Source organism: Rhinopithecus bieti, unplaced genomic scaffold (assembly GCF_001698545.2).
Source record: "Rhinopithecus bieti isolate Rb0 unplaced genomic scaffold, ASM169854v2 scaffold_15776, whole genome shotgun sequence".
Lineage (NCBI taxonomy): Eukaryota > Metazoa > Chordata > Mammalia > Primates > Cercopithecidae > Rhinopithecus > Rhinopithecus bieti.
In genome coordinates, this window is record NW_016808836.1 from 397488 (window position 1) to 414224 (window position 16737).

At 52.3% G+C, this 16737-nt stretch overlaps 2 protein-coding genes across 2 annotated transcripts in view; one reads left to right on the top strand and one right to left on the bottom strand.

The window, feature by feature from the left end:
- RYR1 (ryanodine receptor 1) overlaps nucleotides 1-7390 on the top strand; it is a 165376-nt gene extending 157986 nt beyond the window's left edge. Inside the window, exons 99-103 of the mRNA XM_017887349.1 lie at nucleotides 4684-4840; nucleotides 5758-5822; nucleotides 5911-6011; nucleotides 6353-6404; nucleotides 7152-7390. Coding sequence (XP_017742838.1) covers nucleotides 4684-4840; nucleotides 5758-5822; nucleotides 5911-6011; nucleotides 6353-6404; nucleotides 7152-7247 — 471 coding nt within the window. The 3' untranslated portion in view covers nucleotides 7248-7390. The remainder of the gene's footprint in view (nucleotides 1-4683; nucleotides 4841-5757; nucleotides 5823-5910; nucleotides 6012-6352; nucleotides 6405-7151) is intronic.
- A 76-nt stretch (nucleotides 7391-7466) lies between these two features.
- Nucleotides 7467-16737, bottom strand: part of MAP4K1 (mitogen-activated protein kinase kinase kinase kinase 1) — a 26778-nt gene continuing 17507 nt past the window's right edge. The window contains exons 20-28 of the mRNA XM_017887350.1: nucleotides 14918-15153; nucleotides 14758-14816; nucleotides 14455-14558; nucleotides 13757-13931; nucleotides 13369-13431; nucleotides 13070-13159; nucleotides 12915-12985; nucleotides 10740-10795; nucleotides 7467-7644 (exon numbers count right to left, since the gene is read on the bottom strand). Of these exons, the coding sequence (XP_017742839.1) occupies nucleotides 7575-7644; nucleotides 10740-10795; nucleotides 12915-12985; nucleotides 13070-13159; nucleotides 13369-13431; nucleotides 13757-13931; nucleotides 14455-14558; nucleotides 14758-14816; nucleotides 14918-15153 (924 nt within the window). The 3' untranslated portion in view covers nucleotides 7467-7574. The remainder of the gene's footprint in view (nucleotides 7645-10739; nucleotides 10796-12914; nucleotides 12986-13069; nucleotides 13160-13368; nucleotides 13432-13756; nucleotides 13932-14454; nucleotides 14559-14757; nucleotides 14817-14917; nucleotides 15154-16737) is intronic.

Consider the following 16737-nt stretch of genomic DNA (forward strand, 5'->3'; position numbering starts at 1 on the left):
CAGGCTGGAGTGCAGTGGCACAATCTCGGCTCACTGCAACCTCCACCTCCCGGGTTCAAGTGATTCTCCTGCCTCAGCCTCCCAAGTAGCTGGGACTACAGGCATGTGCCACCGTGCCCAGGTAATTTTTGTATTTTTAGTAGAGACAGGGTTTCACCATGTTGACCAGGATGGTCTCCATCTCTGCCTGTGCCCTTGTGATCTGCCCACCTTGGCCTCCCAAAGTGCTGGGATTACAGGCGTGAGCCACCGCGCCCGGCCATGTCAGGTACTTTGAACAGTGCCAGGCAAATGAGTGCTCCACATCTGTTGGCCGTTGTTTCAATATTATTTGAGCTGAGGTTTTTTTTTTTTTTTTTTCTGAGACAAAGTCCTAGGCTGGAGTGCAGTAACATGATCTCAGCTTACTACAACCTCTGTCTCTCAGGTTCAAGTGATTCTCCTGCTTCAGCCTCCTGGGTAGCTGGGATTACAGGCAAACACTACCATGCCCAGCTGATTTTTGTATTTTTAGTAGAGCTGGGGGATCTCACTATGTTGGCCAGGTTAGTCTTGAACTCCTGACCTCAAATGATCCACCCACCTCGGCCTCCCAAAGTCCTGGGATTACAGACCTGAGCCACCACACCCAGCCTTATGTGAGCTTTTCAAATGGATTATTATTGGAAAGGTATTCAGGGAGCTTGCCCCTGCCACTTATGAGCCATGTGATTTTTGGACAGGCTATTCAACCTCCTCCCTATGCCCTGGGGGCTTCACTTGTAAAATGAGTGTGTAATAGTAGTTGCTTGCAGGACTAATAGGTGCTCCCTGGCTATCGAAGACTTAAAAGACTTAGACTAGTGCCTTGCACGGTGGCTCATGCCTGTAATCCCAGCACTTTGGGAGGCTGAGGCGGGCAGATCACCTGAGGCCGGGAGTTCGAGACCAGCCTGACCAACATGGAGAAACCCCGTCTCTACTAAAAATACAAAATTAGCCAGGCATGGTGGCGCACGCCTGTAATCCCAGCTACTTGGGAGGCTGAGACAGGAGAATCGCTTGAACCCGGGAGGTGGAGGTTGCAGTGAGCCGAGATCGCGCCACTGCACTCCAGCCTGGGCAACAAGAGCAAAACTCTGTCTCAAAAAAACGAAACAAAACAAAACAAAACAAAAAACAAAAAAAGACTTAGACTAGTGCCTGGCACATCCTCAGGATTATATAGATGTTAGCTTCTATCAATTATCCACAATTAAAAGTTTCATCCAGGCCAGACGCAGTGACTCATACCTGTAATCCCAACACTTTGGGAGGCTGAGGCAAGAGGATCTCTTGAGCTTAGGAGTTTGAGGTTGCAGTGAGCTATGATTGCGCCACTACACTCCAGCCTGGGTACCACAGTGAGACTGTGTCTCAAGTTTAAAAAACAGTTTCACCCAAGGTATACCCAGCGTTCAATGCATATTTATTTTTTCTCTTCTATTCTAATAATGGTGATCATAGCCCCAATTGATGTGAACTTACTAGAGACAGGCCACAATTAAAAGAATCATTTACCGGGTTTATCTCCAAAGATGTCCTGTAATCTGGCTCCCTGGGTTCCTTCCTGCTCTCAGGACAAAGTTCAGCTCCTCAACCTGACGTCTGAGGCCCTTCCAGACACGGCCTCACTGCCTACAGCCTTGTTTTCATTATAGTCACTTATCTTAGCTTTTACTCTAGGATGACTGTGTTCTCTCACATCCTGGGAACACAAAAAGAACAAGTGTATGTTGGGTGCTGTAGCTCACGCTTTTAATCCCAGCACTTTGGGAGGGCAAGGCAGGTGGATCATCTCAAGAGTTTGAGACCAGTCTGGCCAACATAGTGAAACCCCGTCTCCACTAAAAATACAAAAATTAGTGGGATGTGGTGGTGTGCGCCTGTAATCCCATCGACTTGGGAGGCTAAGGCAGGAGAATCTCTTGAACCCTGGAGGCGGAGGTTGCAGTGAGCTGAGATTGCACCGTTGCACTCCAGCCTGGGCAACAAGAGCAAAACTCCATCTCAAACATTAGCTGGGTGGGGTGGCACGCACCTGTAATTCCAACTACTCATGAGGCTGAGGCAGGAGAATCTCTTGAACTCGGAGGTAGAGGTCGCAGTGAGCCAAGATTGCACCACTGCACTCCAGCCTGGGCAACAGAACAAGACTCTGTCTCAAAAAAAAAAAACAACAACAAAAAAACAAACAAGTGTAAAGTTGTTCCCAAATGCCAGGTAGACCATGCTCACTCACCAGCTCCATTCAGACCCTTCTTGTGGCTCCCCATCCACTGTGGATAAAATCGAATCACCCCGCCACGGCTTACAAAGCCTGGGAAGATCTGGCCCTGCCTGGGTCTAACCACAAACCCTCTTGCTTTTTGCTTTCTGGCCGCCTGGTCCTCTTTCAGTTCCCTTAGGACTGCGTGTTTCCTCCTGACTCAAGCCCTTTGCACCTGATGTTCTCTCTGTCCCCTAGCCCAGGCCCGACATGCACACACACCCCATTCACTTGATACCTCACCTTTCCACTTAAATGCCGCGTCCTACAGGAAGCCCCTGACCACGGGCTAGGCTGGGGCCTACAGAGCCACGTGTCCAGGCCCTGCCTCATCTCTCTCCCTGCTCTCCTGCACAGGAGCTCTATTTTCCAGCCTCACCCAACCATTTTCAGTTCCTCACAGCAGCAAGCTGTATTCTTTCCTCACTGATGGTGTTGCAGCATGTGGCTTTCTCAGCCGGGAACACTCTCTTCCCCACCCCTCCACCTAACGCCTCCTTTAGGTTTCAGCTCACACTTGCCTCCTCTTCCAGGAAGCCTGACCTAATCACTTAGGCTGGATCAGATGCCTCCAGTGGGCTGCTAAAGCTTCCAGTGCTTCCCCCAGCTCATCTCTGGTCACACTGTGCCTCCCCACCCCAGCCCTGACCCTCTGCCTGTGCCCTCCCATCCTGGCCATCACTCCTCTGCCTGTGTCCCCACATCCCAGCCCTGACCCCTCTTTCTGTGCCCCCTGTCCTGGCCCTGACCCCTCTGCCTGTGCTCCGCACCCAACCTGGCCCTGACCCCTCTGCCTGTGCCCCCCACCCAACCTGGCCCTCACCCCTCTGCCTGTGCCCTCCCATCCCGGCCCTCACCCCTCTGCCTGTGCCCTCCCATCCCGGCCCTCACCCCTCTGCCTGTGCCCTCCCATCCCGGCCCTCACCCCTCTGCCTGTGCCCTCCCATCCCGGCCCTCACCCCTCTGCCTGTGCCCTCCCATCCCGGCCCTCACCCCTCTGCCTGTGCCCTCCCATCCCGGCCCTCACCCCTCTGCCTGTGCCCTCCCATCCCGGCCCTCACCCCTCTGCCTGTGCCCTCCCATCCCGGCCCTCACCCCTCTGCCTGTGCCCTCCCATCCCGGCCCTCACCCCTCTGCCTGTGCCCTCCCATCCCGGCCCTCACCCCTCTGCCTGTGCCCTCCCATCCCGGCCCTCACCCCTCTGCCTGTGCCCTCCCATCCCGGCCCTCACCCCTCTGCCTGTGCCCTCCCATCCCGGCCCTCACCCCTCTGCCTGTGCCCTCCCATCCCGGCCCTCACCCCTCTGCCTGTGCCCTCCCATCCCGGCCCTCACCCCTCTGCCTGTGCCCTCCCATCCCGGCCCTCACCCCTCTGCCTGTGCCCTCCCATCCCGGCCCTCACCCCTCTGCCTGTGCCCTCCCATCCCGGCCCTCACCCCTCTGCCTGTGCCCTCCCATCCCGGCCCTCACCCCTCTGCCTGTGCCCTCCCATCCCGGCCCTCACCCCTCTGCCTGTGCCCTCCCATCCCGGCCCTCACCCCTCTGCCTGTGCCCTCCCATCCCGGCCCTCACCCCTCTGCCTGTGCCCTCCCATCCCGGCCCTCACCCCTCTGCCTGTGCCCCCCCATCCCGGCCCTCACCCCTCTGCCTGTGCCCTCCCATCCCGGCCCTCACCCCTCTGCCTGTGCCCCCCCCAACCTTGGCCCTGACTTCTGCCTTTGCTCCCCACCCAACCCGGCCCTCACCCTTCTGCCCATGCTCCCCGTGGGACCCTGCCTGTGCCCCCCGACCCCGGCTCTTACCTCTCTGCCTGTGCCCCCACATCCTGGCCCTGACCCCTCTGACTGTGGCCCCCTATCCTGGCCCTGACCCCTCTCCCTGTGCCCCCCTATCCCAGCCCTGACCCCTCTGCCTGTGCCCCCTGTCCTGGCCCTGACCCCTCTGCCTGTGACCTGCACCTAACCTGGCCCTTACCCCCCTGCCCATGACCTTCCTGTCACAGCCCTAACCATTTCTGGCTGTTGGTCCCTGTCCGACGCTGTATCTCTGAGGCCTTTGAGGGCAGGGCCCAGGGCTGTCTCAGTCGTTACCATGTCTTCAGCCCTGCCTATCCCGGTGCCCTGGCTGGGGCACCGTATATTATATATACATATATGTGTGTGTGTATATAAATATATATATATACATATATACATATATACACACACATATATATATGTTTTTTTTTTTTTTTTTTTTTTTTTTTTTTTTTTTTTTTTTTTTTTTTTTTTTGAGAAGGAGTTTTGCTCTGTTGCCCAGGCTGGAGTTCAGTGGTGCAATCTTGGCTCACTGCAACCTCTACCTCCCAACTCAGTGAATGTTGAATGAATGAGTGACCAATGTGCTCCCTTCCCTCAGTGTTACCTGTTTCACATGTACGTGGGTGTCCGGGCTGGCGGAGGCATTGGGGACGAGATTGAGGACCCCGCGGGTGATGAATACGAGCTCTACAGGGTGGTCTTCGACATCACCTTCTTCTTCTTCGTCATCGTCATCCTGTTGGCCATCATCCAGGGTCAGTGCTGGGAGTGGGTGCTCAGGGCCCAGAGGGAGGCTAGCTCTGTGGCTAAGAATGCAGGCCCAGGATCCAGTCGGTCTGGATTCATGCCCCATCTCTACCTCTCGCTACTGTAAGACCCTGGGCAAGTCGCCTCTTGGGGCCTCAGTTTCTCCATCTGCAAAACAAGGGCATCAGTGGTACTGACCTCATAGGTTGTGATCAGGATTAAGTCAATGCATAGGCACTCAGTGTCTGGCTCATATCAGTGCTCAGTAAAGGCCTGAAGGAGGTATTTATATTATATATATACGTATATTATATATATTTTATATATACACATATATTATATATATGTATATTATATATTTTTTATATATACACGTATATTATATATACATATATGTGTGTGTGTATATAAATATATATATATACATATATACATATATACACACACATATATATATATGTTTTGTTTTTTTTTTTTTTTTGAGAAGGAGTTTTGCTCTGTTGCCCAGGCTGGAGTTCAGTGGTGCGATCTTGGCTCACTGCAACCTCTACCTCCCAAGTTCAAGCGATTCTTCTGCCTCAGCCTCCCGAGTAGCTGGGACTGCAGGCGCGTGCCAACACGCCAAGCTAATTTTTTTTTTTCGTATTATTAGTAGTGATGGGGTTTTACCACATTGGCCAGGCTGCTCTTGAACTCCTGACCTCAGATGATCCGCCTGCCTCAGCTTCCCAAAGTACTGGGATTGCAGGCATGAGCCACCGCACCTGGCCAATAAAGGCCTAATATTATCTTCTTAGGAAGTGAGATTAGGGGTGAGACTAGGGAGATGGGGGATGGAGGGCAAGCCCTGGAGGTAGGTAGTTGGAGAGGGAGGAGTCTGAACCAGGTCAGAGGTTGGGCACTGACTCGCGTCCTGCCACCCCAGGTCTGATCATCGACGCTTTTGGTGAGCTTCGAGACCAACAAGAGCAAGTGAAGGAGGATATGGAGGTGGGTCATGTCTGGGGGTAACCCAGAGGGATTACAGGATTCAGGGGGTCAAGTGGGCCTCCACTCTGATGTCTCTTGCCACTCACAGACCAAGTGCTTCATCTGTGGAATTGGCAGCGACTACTTTGATACCACACCGCATGGCTTCGAGACTCACACGCTGGAGGAGCACAACCTGGCCAATTACATGTGAGCACGGACACACTGGCCAATCAGGAGGGTGGGGGGCATGGCTGCCAATAGCCAGGGGCGGGGTCCTTAGCTTTGGCCAGTTAGGAAAGGGGGTGTGGTGTCCATGTGGGCAGATTCCCTGCCAGCCAATCAGAAGATAAGGGTGGGGCCCCAGGCGATGGTTCACACCTGTAAGCCCAGCACTTTGGGAGGTCAAGTGAGGAGGATAACTTGAGGCCAGGAGTTCGAGACCAGCTTTGGCAACATAGTGAGACTTTCTCTCTACTATAAATAAAAAAATAGAATAAAATAAGGTAAGGGTGGTTCAGACTTGTCTCCTGTGGTCCTCTCACCCTTAGGTTTTTCCTGATGTATTTGATAAACAAGGATGAGACAGAACACACAGGTCAGGTAAGAGGGTGTTAATGGGAGGAGAGTGGGCAGGACATGGAGTCCTTTAACATAAGGCCAGTCAGTAGGTGGCAGTAAAAAGCTCCTATCAATATCAAGGGTTAAGGCTGGGGCTGGTTGCGGTGGCTCACACCTGTAATCCCAACACTTTGGGAGGCCAAGGCGGGTGGATTACTTGAGGTCAGGAGTTCGAGACCAGCCTGGCCAACATGGTGAAATTCCGTCTCTACTAAAAATACGAAAATTAGCGGGACGTGGTGGCGCATGCCTGTAATCCCAGCTACTTGGGAAGTTGAGGTGGGAGAATTGCTTGAACCCAGGAGGCAGAAGTTGCGGTGAGCCAAGATCATGCCACTGCACTCCAGCCTAGGCGACAGAGCGATACTCCGTCTCAAAAAAATGGGTTTGGGCTGGGCGTCCTGGCTCACGCCTGCAATCCTAGCACTTCAGGAGGCCACAGCCGGAGAATTGCTTGAGACCAGAAATTCAAGACAGCCTAGGCAACATGGCGAGACCCTGTCTCTATTAAAAAATTAGCCAGGGGTGGTGGTGTGCACCTGTAGTCCCACCTACTCTGGAGACTGAGGCAGAGAATCGCTTGAGCCAGGATACTGCAGTGAGCTGTGATTGTTGCCACTGCACTCCAGCCTGGGCAACAGAGCAACACCCTGTCTAAAAGTATATGTATATATATGTCTCAAGGGTTCGAAGATGTCACCAATGAACTCTTTCTATCGCCAATCCTAGGAGTCTTATGTCTGGAAGATGTACCAAGAGAGATGTTGGGATTTCTTCCCGGCTGGCGATTGTTTCCGCAAGCAGTATGAGGACCAGCTTAGCTGAGACCCCCAGCTGGCTCTCCACCCCCGACCTCAAGTGCCTTATTCTCACAGCAAGTCCCTTAGTCCCCAAGCCCCTCCCCCTAAGGCAGCTGGGGGAGAGGTGACCTAGTACTGGAAAATAAATCTGTGCTACGCCCCCCAGCATCACTGTGTTGGGCTGTTGACATTTTGGAGGAGTGGGCATCCAGAAATGGTTTCCCCCAAGAAAAACAAGATGACAGCAGAGGCAGAAGTCACGTTTATTGGGAGATGAGGACATGCCATGACCACTAGTGTGTCTATGGGGGAGGGGGGTGCAAGGACTAGTTCCTAACACCCCCCTAGGGACTCATTCCTGGATGTAGAGGTTGCTGGGAGCAGTAGGATCATCCGTTGGGCGTGTCTCCACCACTACAGGCCTGTGGAAGGAAGAGAGAAGTCAGTTCATTTATTCATTCATACGTTCATTGATTCACTCATTCACAAAGTAGTTAATAGAGACTGTGCCAGCCCCATGCTGAACTATAGCAGTGAACGGGTAGACATGGTCCCTGCCCTTGGAAAGCTCTAGAGAAGGAGATCAACATGAATCAGTGAATTACGTGAAAAAAGCATGGCATGCCTGGCAGGGAGACCTAACCCAGGAGGTCAGCCCAGACTCCCCAGAGAATGGATGGCGCAGCCTGAAGGAGGGTTAGGAGGGAACTTGGTGAAGGGGCAAGGAAGAGTGTTCTGGCCGGGAAGAACAGCCTGTGCAAAGGATTTGAGGTGGGAGAAAGGCTGGGACTTGGCTGGAGATATCATGGCCTTGTGGGCTGTGGCCAGGATTGAGTCTTTATCTTGAGGCCATGAGAGGATTTTAACCAGGGAGAGAGTGACATGATCAGATCTGGATTTTAAAATGACCCTTCTGGCATGTCAAAAGGACACAGGGGTTCCTTAAAGTGGTTCCCACTGGCTAAATTTGAGACCCTTTGTGCCTCAAAATAAATAATGACAAGGCCGGGCACGGTGGCTCATGCTTGATAGTGATAGACTATAACCCACAGAATAAAAATCCATGAGACCATGCTGGTATAAAGAAAGAAGGGATAGAGAAGACACAGCTGTTCCTTAGAGCAGAATGCCAACTAACGCACGCAGAAGGAAACATAGAATCAGAAAATCACCATTTATTGTTAGTAACCACCTAACAATAATAGATTCGGGGATGAAATCAATTGATTCTAAAACTGGTGGGCAGGCCAGGCGCGTTGGCTCACACCTGTAATCCCAGCACTTTGGGAGGCCGAGCGTGACGATCATATGAGGCCAGCAGTTCAAGACTAGCCTGGCCAACATGGCGAAACCCCACCTCTACTGAAAATACAAAAATTAGCCGGGCGTGATGATGCACGCCTGTAATCCCAGCTACTCAGGAGGCTGAGACAGGAGAATTGCTTGAACCTGGGAGGAGGAGGTTGCAGTGAGCTGAGATCGTGCCACTGCACTCCAGCCTGGGGGACAGAGTGAGACTCTGTCTCAAAACAACAACAAAAAACAAACAGACACAAACAAAAAGCAATAAAGCTAGTGGGTGAAAATCTGATGAGAAACAACATATTTACAGACTATTTACATAGTCTCAATGAATCTCCCCCAAAAGATACTTCTTATTACAAAGAAAAACAGAGGCTGGGTGTGGTGGCCCATGCCTATAAGCCCAGCACTTTGGGAAGCCTATGCAGGTGAATCGCTTGAGTCCAGGAGTTCCAGACCAGGCTGAGTAACATGGTGAAACTCTGTCTCTATAAAAAAAATACAAAAATAAGCCAGGTGTAGTGTAGTACGCGCCTGTCGTCCTAGCTACCCGGGAGGTTGAGGTGGGAGGATTGATGGAGCCCAGGAGGTCGAGGCTGCAGTGAGCCATGATCGCGTCACTGCACTCCAGCCGGAGTGACAGAGAGAGACCCTATCTTTTAAAAAAAAAAGAAAGAAAGAAAAAGGGAAAAAAAAGCAACTTCACACTGGAGAGAACTGGCTTAACCAAATGATCAAAATTAATATCACCAGTAACAGGACAAACCAGCATCATGTACTTCCTGAAATGATGCCCTGAGAAAGATGTCTTTCTGCAGTATTGCTGGCCAAAATGCAGAACCTGGAAACCTCAAACACAGTCAAGGAACATTCTAGAAAACAACTTTCCTTTACTCTTGAAAAAGCTCAAGCTCAGGCCGGGTGTGGTGGCTCACACCTGTAATCCCAGCACTTTGGGAGGCCAAGGCAGCTGGATCACCTGAGGTCAGTAGTTTGAGACCAGCCTGGCTCACATGGTGAAACTCCGTCTCTACTAAAAATACAAAAAATAGCCAAACGTGGCCGGGCGCGGTGGCTCAAGCCTGTAATCCCAGCACTTTGGGAGGCCGAGACGGGCGGATCACGAGGTCAGGAGATCGAGACCATCCTGGCTAACACGGTGAAACCCCGTCTCTACTAAAAATACAAAAACTAGCCGGGCGAGGTGGTGGGCGCCGGTAGTCCCAGCTACTCGGGAGGCTGAGGCAGGAGAATGGCATAAACCCGGGAGGCGGAGCTTGCAGTGAGCTGAGATCTGGCCACTGCACTCCAGGCCGGGCGACAGAGCGAGACTCCGCCTCAAAAAAAAAAAAAAAAAAATAGCCAAACGTGCTGGTGCACACCTGTAAACCCAGCTACTTGGGAGGCTGAAGCATGAGAATCATTTGAACCTGGGAGGCAGAGGTTGCAGTGAGCTGAGATTGTGTCACTGCACTCCAACCTAGGCAACAGAGCAAGACTCTGTGTTAAAAATAAATAAACAAAATGTTTTATAAAGAAAAGAATTAAATTAAAATTTAAAAATAAAAAAATTGTCCGGGTGCAGTGGTTCATGCCTATAATCCCAGCACTTTGGGAGGCTGAGGCAGGTGGATCACCTGAGGTCAGGAGTTCAAGACCAGCCTGGTCAACATGGTGAAACGCCACCTCTACTAAAAAATACAATATTAGCCGGGTGTGGTGGCACATGCCTGTAATCCCAGCTACTTGGGAGGCTGAGGCAGGAGAATCGCTTGAACCTGGGAGGCGGAGGTTGTGGTGAACCGAGATTGTGCCATTACTCTCCAGCCTGGGCAACAAAAGCAAAACTCCATCTCAATAAAAAATAAATAAATAAATAAAAGAATTGCTGGGCATGGTGGCACATGCCTGTAGTTCCAGATACTCCGGAAGTTGAGGTGGGGGATCATTTGAGCCTGGGAGGTCAAGGCTGTAGTGAGCCGTGGTCGTGCCACTGCACTCCAGCCTTTGAGTACAGTGAGAAACAAAACAAAAAGAAAGAAAATGCCCCCTTGGCTGCAGTGCAGGGAATAGACTCTAGGGGGCAGGGATGGAAGCAGGGTGACCAGGTGAGACACTGTCCAGGCTAGAGATACCTTGTGGGGACACCTCAGAATACTCTGTTCACATCAGAAGCCCCCTCCCAGGTCCTTCTGCACCCCACCCCACAACATACCTGGGGGAGCCAAGCAGACGGAAAGTGAGGGTAGGGTCTCTCAGCTCCTGTAGCAGCTAGGGAAAAAAAGTGTGTGTCTCAGTGCCTGGAAGATATTTCCACTGTCACTACAAACATGGCTCCCTTAAAGAAAGCACGGAGCTGGCTGTGGTGGCTCACACCTGTAATCCCAGCAATTTGGGAGGCCGAAGTGGGTGGATCACCTGAGGTCAGGAGGTCGAGACCAGCCTGGCCAACATGGCAAAACCTCGTCTCTACTAAAAATACAAAAATTAGCTAGGCATAGTGGTGCACGCCTATAGTCTCAGCTACTCGGGAGTCTAAGGCAGAAGAATCACTTGAACCTGGGAAGCAGAAATTGCATTGAGCCGAGATTGCGCCACCGGGCATGCCACTGGAGCCGAGATTTCCAGCTGAGATAATTTTTGTATTTCTACTGAAAATACAAAAATTAGCCAGCTGTGGTGGCCTGTAACCCCAGCTACTTGTGAGGCTGAGGCAGGAGAATCGCTTGAATCCAGGAGGCAGAGATTGCAATGAGCCAAGATCGTGCCACTACACTCCAGTCTGGGGAACAGAGCGAGACCCCGTCTCAAAAAGAGGGAGGGAACTGAGTGAGCAAAAATAAATAAATAAATAAACAAAAATACTGAAGTGTAAGGGCAAAGTCTGACACAGCATTCTGTGAGATAAACACCATTTTCCAAATGAGGACAGTGAGGCACAGGAAGGTTAAGTCATTTGCCTAAGGTCACTCAGCTGAATTCCAACCCAGACAGTCTGGTCTTAACTATCCATATATCTCTATAGTGGTCCCCATTTTACAGTTGGGGAACAGAAGCTTAAAGAGAAGCAAAGTTGCCAGTCCAAAGTCACAGCAGTGGCCCAGGATGAGATTGGGACTCAAGAAATCCAAGAGCAGCCAGGTGCAGTGGCTCACACCTATAATCCCAGCCACTTGAGAGGCTGGGAGGGAGGATTGCTTGAGCCCAGAAAGTCAAGGCTACAGCTAGCTATGGTTGCACCACTGCACTTCAGCCTGGACAACAGAGAGAGACCGTATCTCCAAGACAAACAGGCCAGGTGAAGTAGCTCATGCTGTACTCCCAACACTTTCGGAGGCTGAGGCGGGCAGATTACTTGAGGTCAGGAGTTCGAGACCAGTCTGGCCGACATAACGAAACCCCTTCTCTACTAAAAATACAAAAATTACCTGGGCATGATGGGGTGTACCTGTAATCCCAGCTACTCAGGAGGCTGAGGCAGGATAATCACTTGGACCCAGGAGGCAGAGGCTGCAGTGAGCTCGGATCGTGTCACTGCACTCCTCCCTGGGTGACAGAGCGAGACTCTGTCTCAAAAAGTATATAAAAATGGCCAGGAGTAGTGGCTCATGCCTGTAATCCTAGCACTTTGCAAGGCCGAGGCGGGCGAATTGGCTGAGCTCAGGAGTTGAAGACTAGCCTGGGCAACACGGTGAAACCCTGTTTCTACTAAAAATACAAAAAAATTAGCCTGGCATGGCGGCATGCACCTGTAGTCCCAGCAACTCGGAAGGCTGAGGCAGGAGAATTCCTTGAACCTAGGAGGCAGAGGCTGCAGTGAGCTGAGATTGCACCACTACATTCTAGCCTGGGTGACAGAGCGAGAATCCATCTCCAAAAATAAATAAATTATATATATATATATGACCTGGTGTGGTGGCTCACGGCTGTAATCCCAGCACTTTGGGAGGCCAAGGCGGGTGAATCACCCCAGGTCAAGAGTTCAAGACCATCCAGCCTGATGAATGTGGTGAAACCCCGTCTCTACGAAAATACAAAAATTAGCCAGCTGTGGTGGCGCATGCCTGTAATCCCAGCTACTTGGGAGGCCGAGGCAGGAGAACTGCTTGAACCCGGGAGGAGGAGGTTGCAGTGAGCCGGGCACGCCATTGCACTCCAGCCTGGGCAACAAGAGCGAAACTGTCTTAAAAAAATAAATAAAAATAAAAATAAAATAAAAAATAAATCCTCGGGCAAAGAAGGGGATCTGTCTGAACTGAAATTGGAAGATGCTTCCCCTCCAGGACTTCACACTCTGACTCAGGAGTTTTCGGAGCCCATCTGATGAACATGATGATGTGATGATGGAGGCCGGGGGACAGCGATGTGGAGTTTGGATGGAGGGGCTTACCTGATCCGAGCCTAGAGCCCACACCTGCACTCCATGCTTCCAGAAGGCCTGAAGCTGACCTCCAACCATAGCTGGGGAGAAAGCAATGCCCATTACCCTTGGGGATCACCTGAGTCTCCACCCCTGATCCTGGGCTCTCCCATCCCTGCACAGACCCACAGCCTCCACCGCTTCGGTCATGGGGATCTCAGGTGTGCGAAGTCCCCGAACTGGGGACCCCTCCGGGGTCACCAGCTTCAAAGAGCCTGGAAGGAGATAGACAGTTTTAAGAACTGTGAGCAAGGCTCAGAGGGTTACTAAGGGACCAATCCATAAATTCAGTGTGAAAGCTATGTAGGACAGGGGCAAGGCCGATAGGGGCTCAGGGGATTCTGAGAAGCACAAGTTCGGAGGCAGAGATCTAGGGACCGCAGCTGGAGGGATGGGGAGGAAGGTGAGGGAGGAGGGTTCTTACCGTCCATCAACACCATCACCATATCCTCCTCTACCTGGGTCACCTGCACTGGTCCCTTATGCTCTGTTTGGGGGGGATGGGTTAAGGATTGACCCCACCCCATTCCCCTTTCCCCACACCACCCCCAGAAGGCCAGTACCTCTGCTTTAGCCACTGCCTCAGTTCCCAAGCAAGTAGACTAAACCTCGCCCACCATCCCGGCCCCACCCCATCATCAGTCTCCCCAATTAACTAAAACCTGCCATTCTCCCTTTCCCGCCCTTCCAGCCCTTTCTCAGTCTGGTAGTGCGTCAGGCTAAGCGAAGCCCCGCCTCCAGCCCCGCCCTTCCGCACCTGATAAGCCCCGCCCCCAGCAGCCTCGCCCTCAGCAAGACTCCGCCCCACTCACCGGTGCTCATCTCGCCCAGCCAGCAGGAGAGCGCGCCAAAGCGCACCGTGTGGAAAAGCACCGACTTCCCCGGCCGCCCGGGGCTCACGCCGATGCACACAGCGGGCAGCTCAGAGCCTGGCCCGGTCAGCAGCGCGAACACGGACAGAGGCGTCGGCAGTGGGAACAGCACCTGCTGCGGGCCGCACAGGGAGGGGCGGGCTAGGGGGTGGTCCAGGGGGGACCTCAGGGGGCGTGGCTTGGAGCCGGCCTGGGACTTCCGAACCAGGGCCCCAAGTCTTGGGATATGCCGACTAGAAATGTCAGGAGGTAAGGCCTGGTGCCTCCGTGAAAACGGGGGGAGTGGCCTCCGAGTGGGTGTGGCTTCCACGTGGGGGCATGCCACCTTGGCGGCAGAGGGGCAGGGCCCCAAAGATAGCAAAACCTGCTTAGAGACTCAAAGGGACAGGCTCTAAATGGGCTGTACTAGGAGACCCTGGGAGTGGCAGCACTGAGCCTGAGGAATAATTAGGCCCAGGTGTGAGGGGCGGCGCTTAAGGATCAGGATGGCCTCAGAAGGGCGAGGCTCCAGCGCGACCGCAGGTGGGCAGGGCCTCGACGGAGGTGGGGCTTCACGGAGCTCTTGATAGAAGCGCAAAGGGTGCAAGGCCTTAGCCACCCACGCCTCAGAGTTCCCAGCACTCTCCCAAGCCCCTTACCCGGACGAGCAGGAATTTGTTCATGGGCTGGTACCACTGAAGCAGGACAACGGACGTCTCCAATGCCCCGCACAGGAACGGGCCCCCAGAGCTTGCACCCTCCGCTGTGGCGTGGGCAAGGATGAGTCAAAATCAATGCTCTCTACCCTCCTCGCCACCCTCCCACAAGGCCCACACTACCACCCATCTTCTGGGTTCTGGACACATTGCCTTAACTCTGTAACCTCAGGTGGATGCAGCTCAAGCCCCTCCTCTGGCCCGGCCCCCCCCACTCTCTGCACACCCGTGAAGCTTCTCTCTCACCCACACAGCACGCCCGGCAGCCTTTGGTGTCCTGGATCTTGGTGGAAACCATGTTCTTCCTGGAGAATAGGTAGGCGTGAAGAGGGGTAGGACAGCAGGAGGCAGGGGGACATGGTGGGAATTATAAGGCTCTGTGGTGCCTTTCATTGGGAGCTGGTACCTTGCCAGTAGGCGGTGGGGGCTAATGTGAGCGATGGGGTTTCCTGCTCTGGTCTCTTTCCGTTCCAGCAGGCCCAGGATGCTATGAGAATACAGGTGGGGGGTCTTTCCTGCAGGGTGTGTGTATGTGGGGGGAAGCAGGCAGTTATAGGATCCCATATACCACTTCCTTTCCTCCATCCCTTCCCTCAGCCCCATCCCTTTGTCTGAGACTCCCAAGCCTGCAAGTCTCAAGTACTTTTCATTCATTCATTCATTTCTCACTCCACATAGATTAAAGGCCCATTGTAGGCCAGGCCTGCTGTGCTTGGCTCTGGTGAACAGTGATGCGCATAATAAATATGTTCCCTACCCTCATGGTATTTGTAGCCACATCAGAAACTCTGGACACGTAACCAGCCAGATGAAGTTACACATATTACAAAGTTTTAGAAGAAACACATCTAGAAAACCTTCTAGTTTGTCATTACAGATGTGCCTTTCACTAACTCGTGAATCCTATTTGGCTTGGTGTTTCCCCTAAAACTAGAAATTATTTCATTTATTTTTATTATTATTATTTTAGACAGTCTTGCTCTGTCACCCAAGCTGGAGTGCAGTGGTACAATCTTGGATCACTGCAACCTCTGCCTCCCAGGTTCAAGCAATTCTCCTGCCTCAGCCTCCCAAGTAGCTGGGAGTAGAAGTGTGTGCCACCAAGCCCAGATAATTTATATATTTTTAGTAGAGACGGGGTTTCACCATGTTGGCCAGTCTGGTCTCCAACTACTGACCTCAGGCGATCCACACGCCTCAGCCTCCCAAAGTGTTGGGATTAAAGGTGTGAACCACCGCACCCGGCCTATTTATTGTTATGTTTGAGACACAGGGTCTCATTCTATCTGCCAGGCTGGAGTGCAGTGGCATGATCATGACTCACTGCAGCCTCTAACTTCTGGGCTCAAGTGATCCTCCCACCTCAGCCTTCCGAGTAGCTGGAACCATAGGTGTGTGCCACTACACCCAGCTAATATTTTTAATTTTTAGTAGCGATGAGGTCTCACTTTGTTGCCCAAGCTGATCTAGAACTCCTGGGCTCAAGCAATACTACTGCCTTGGCCTCTCAAAGTGCTGGGATCACAGGCATAAGCCACTGCACCTGGTCCAGATCTTTAACTCTATAACTTGCTCACTCTATCTTAGTAAAGTATGGAATAAGTGCTGATTGTCATCTGAATGTGAAAGCTATTTAAAGACTAACTTAGGGCCGGGCACGGTGGCTTACTCCTGTAATCCCAGTACTCTGGGGGGCTGAGGCGAGTGGATCACCAGATCAGGAGCTCAAGACCAGCCTGGCCAACACGGTGAAACCCCGTCTCTACTAAAAATACAAAAAATTAGCCGGGCATGGTGGCAGGTGCCTGCAATCCCAGCTACTCGGGAGGCTGAGACAGGAGAATCGTTTGAACATGGGAAACAGAAGTTGCAGTGAGCCGAAACTGTGCCACTGCACTCCAGTCTGGGCAACAGAGTGAGATTCTATCTCAAAAAAAAAAGGACTAATTTAGGCCAGGTGCAATGGCTCACGCCTATAATCCCAGCACTTTGGGAGGCCGAAGCAGGCGGATCACCTGAGGTCAGGAGTTTGAGACCAGCCTGGCCAACAGGGTAAAACCCTGTCTCTACTAAAAATACAAAAATTAGCCAGGTGTGGTGTGGCGCACACCTGTAATGCCAGCTACTCAGGAGGCTGAGGCAGGAGAACCACTTGAACTCGGGAGGCAGAAGTTGCAGTAAGCCACTGCACTCCAGCCTGAGCAACAGAGCGAGGCTCTGTCTCAA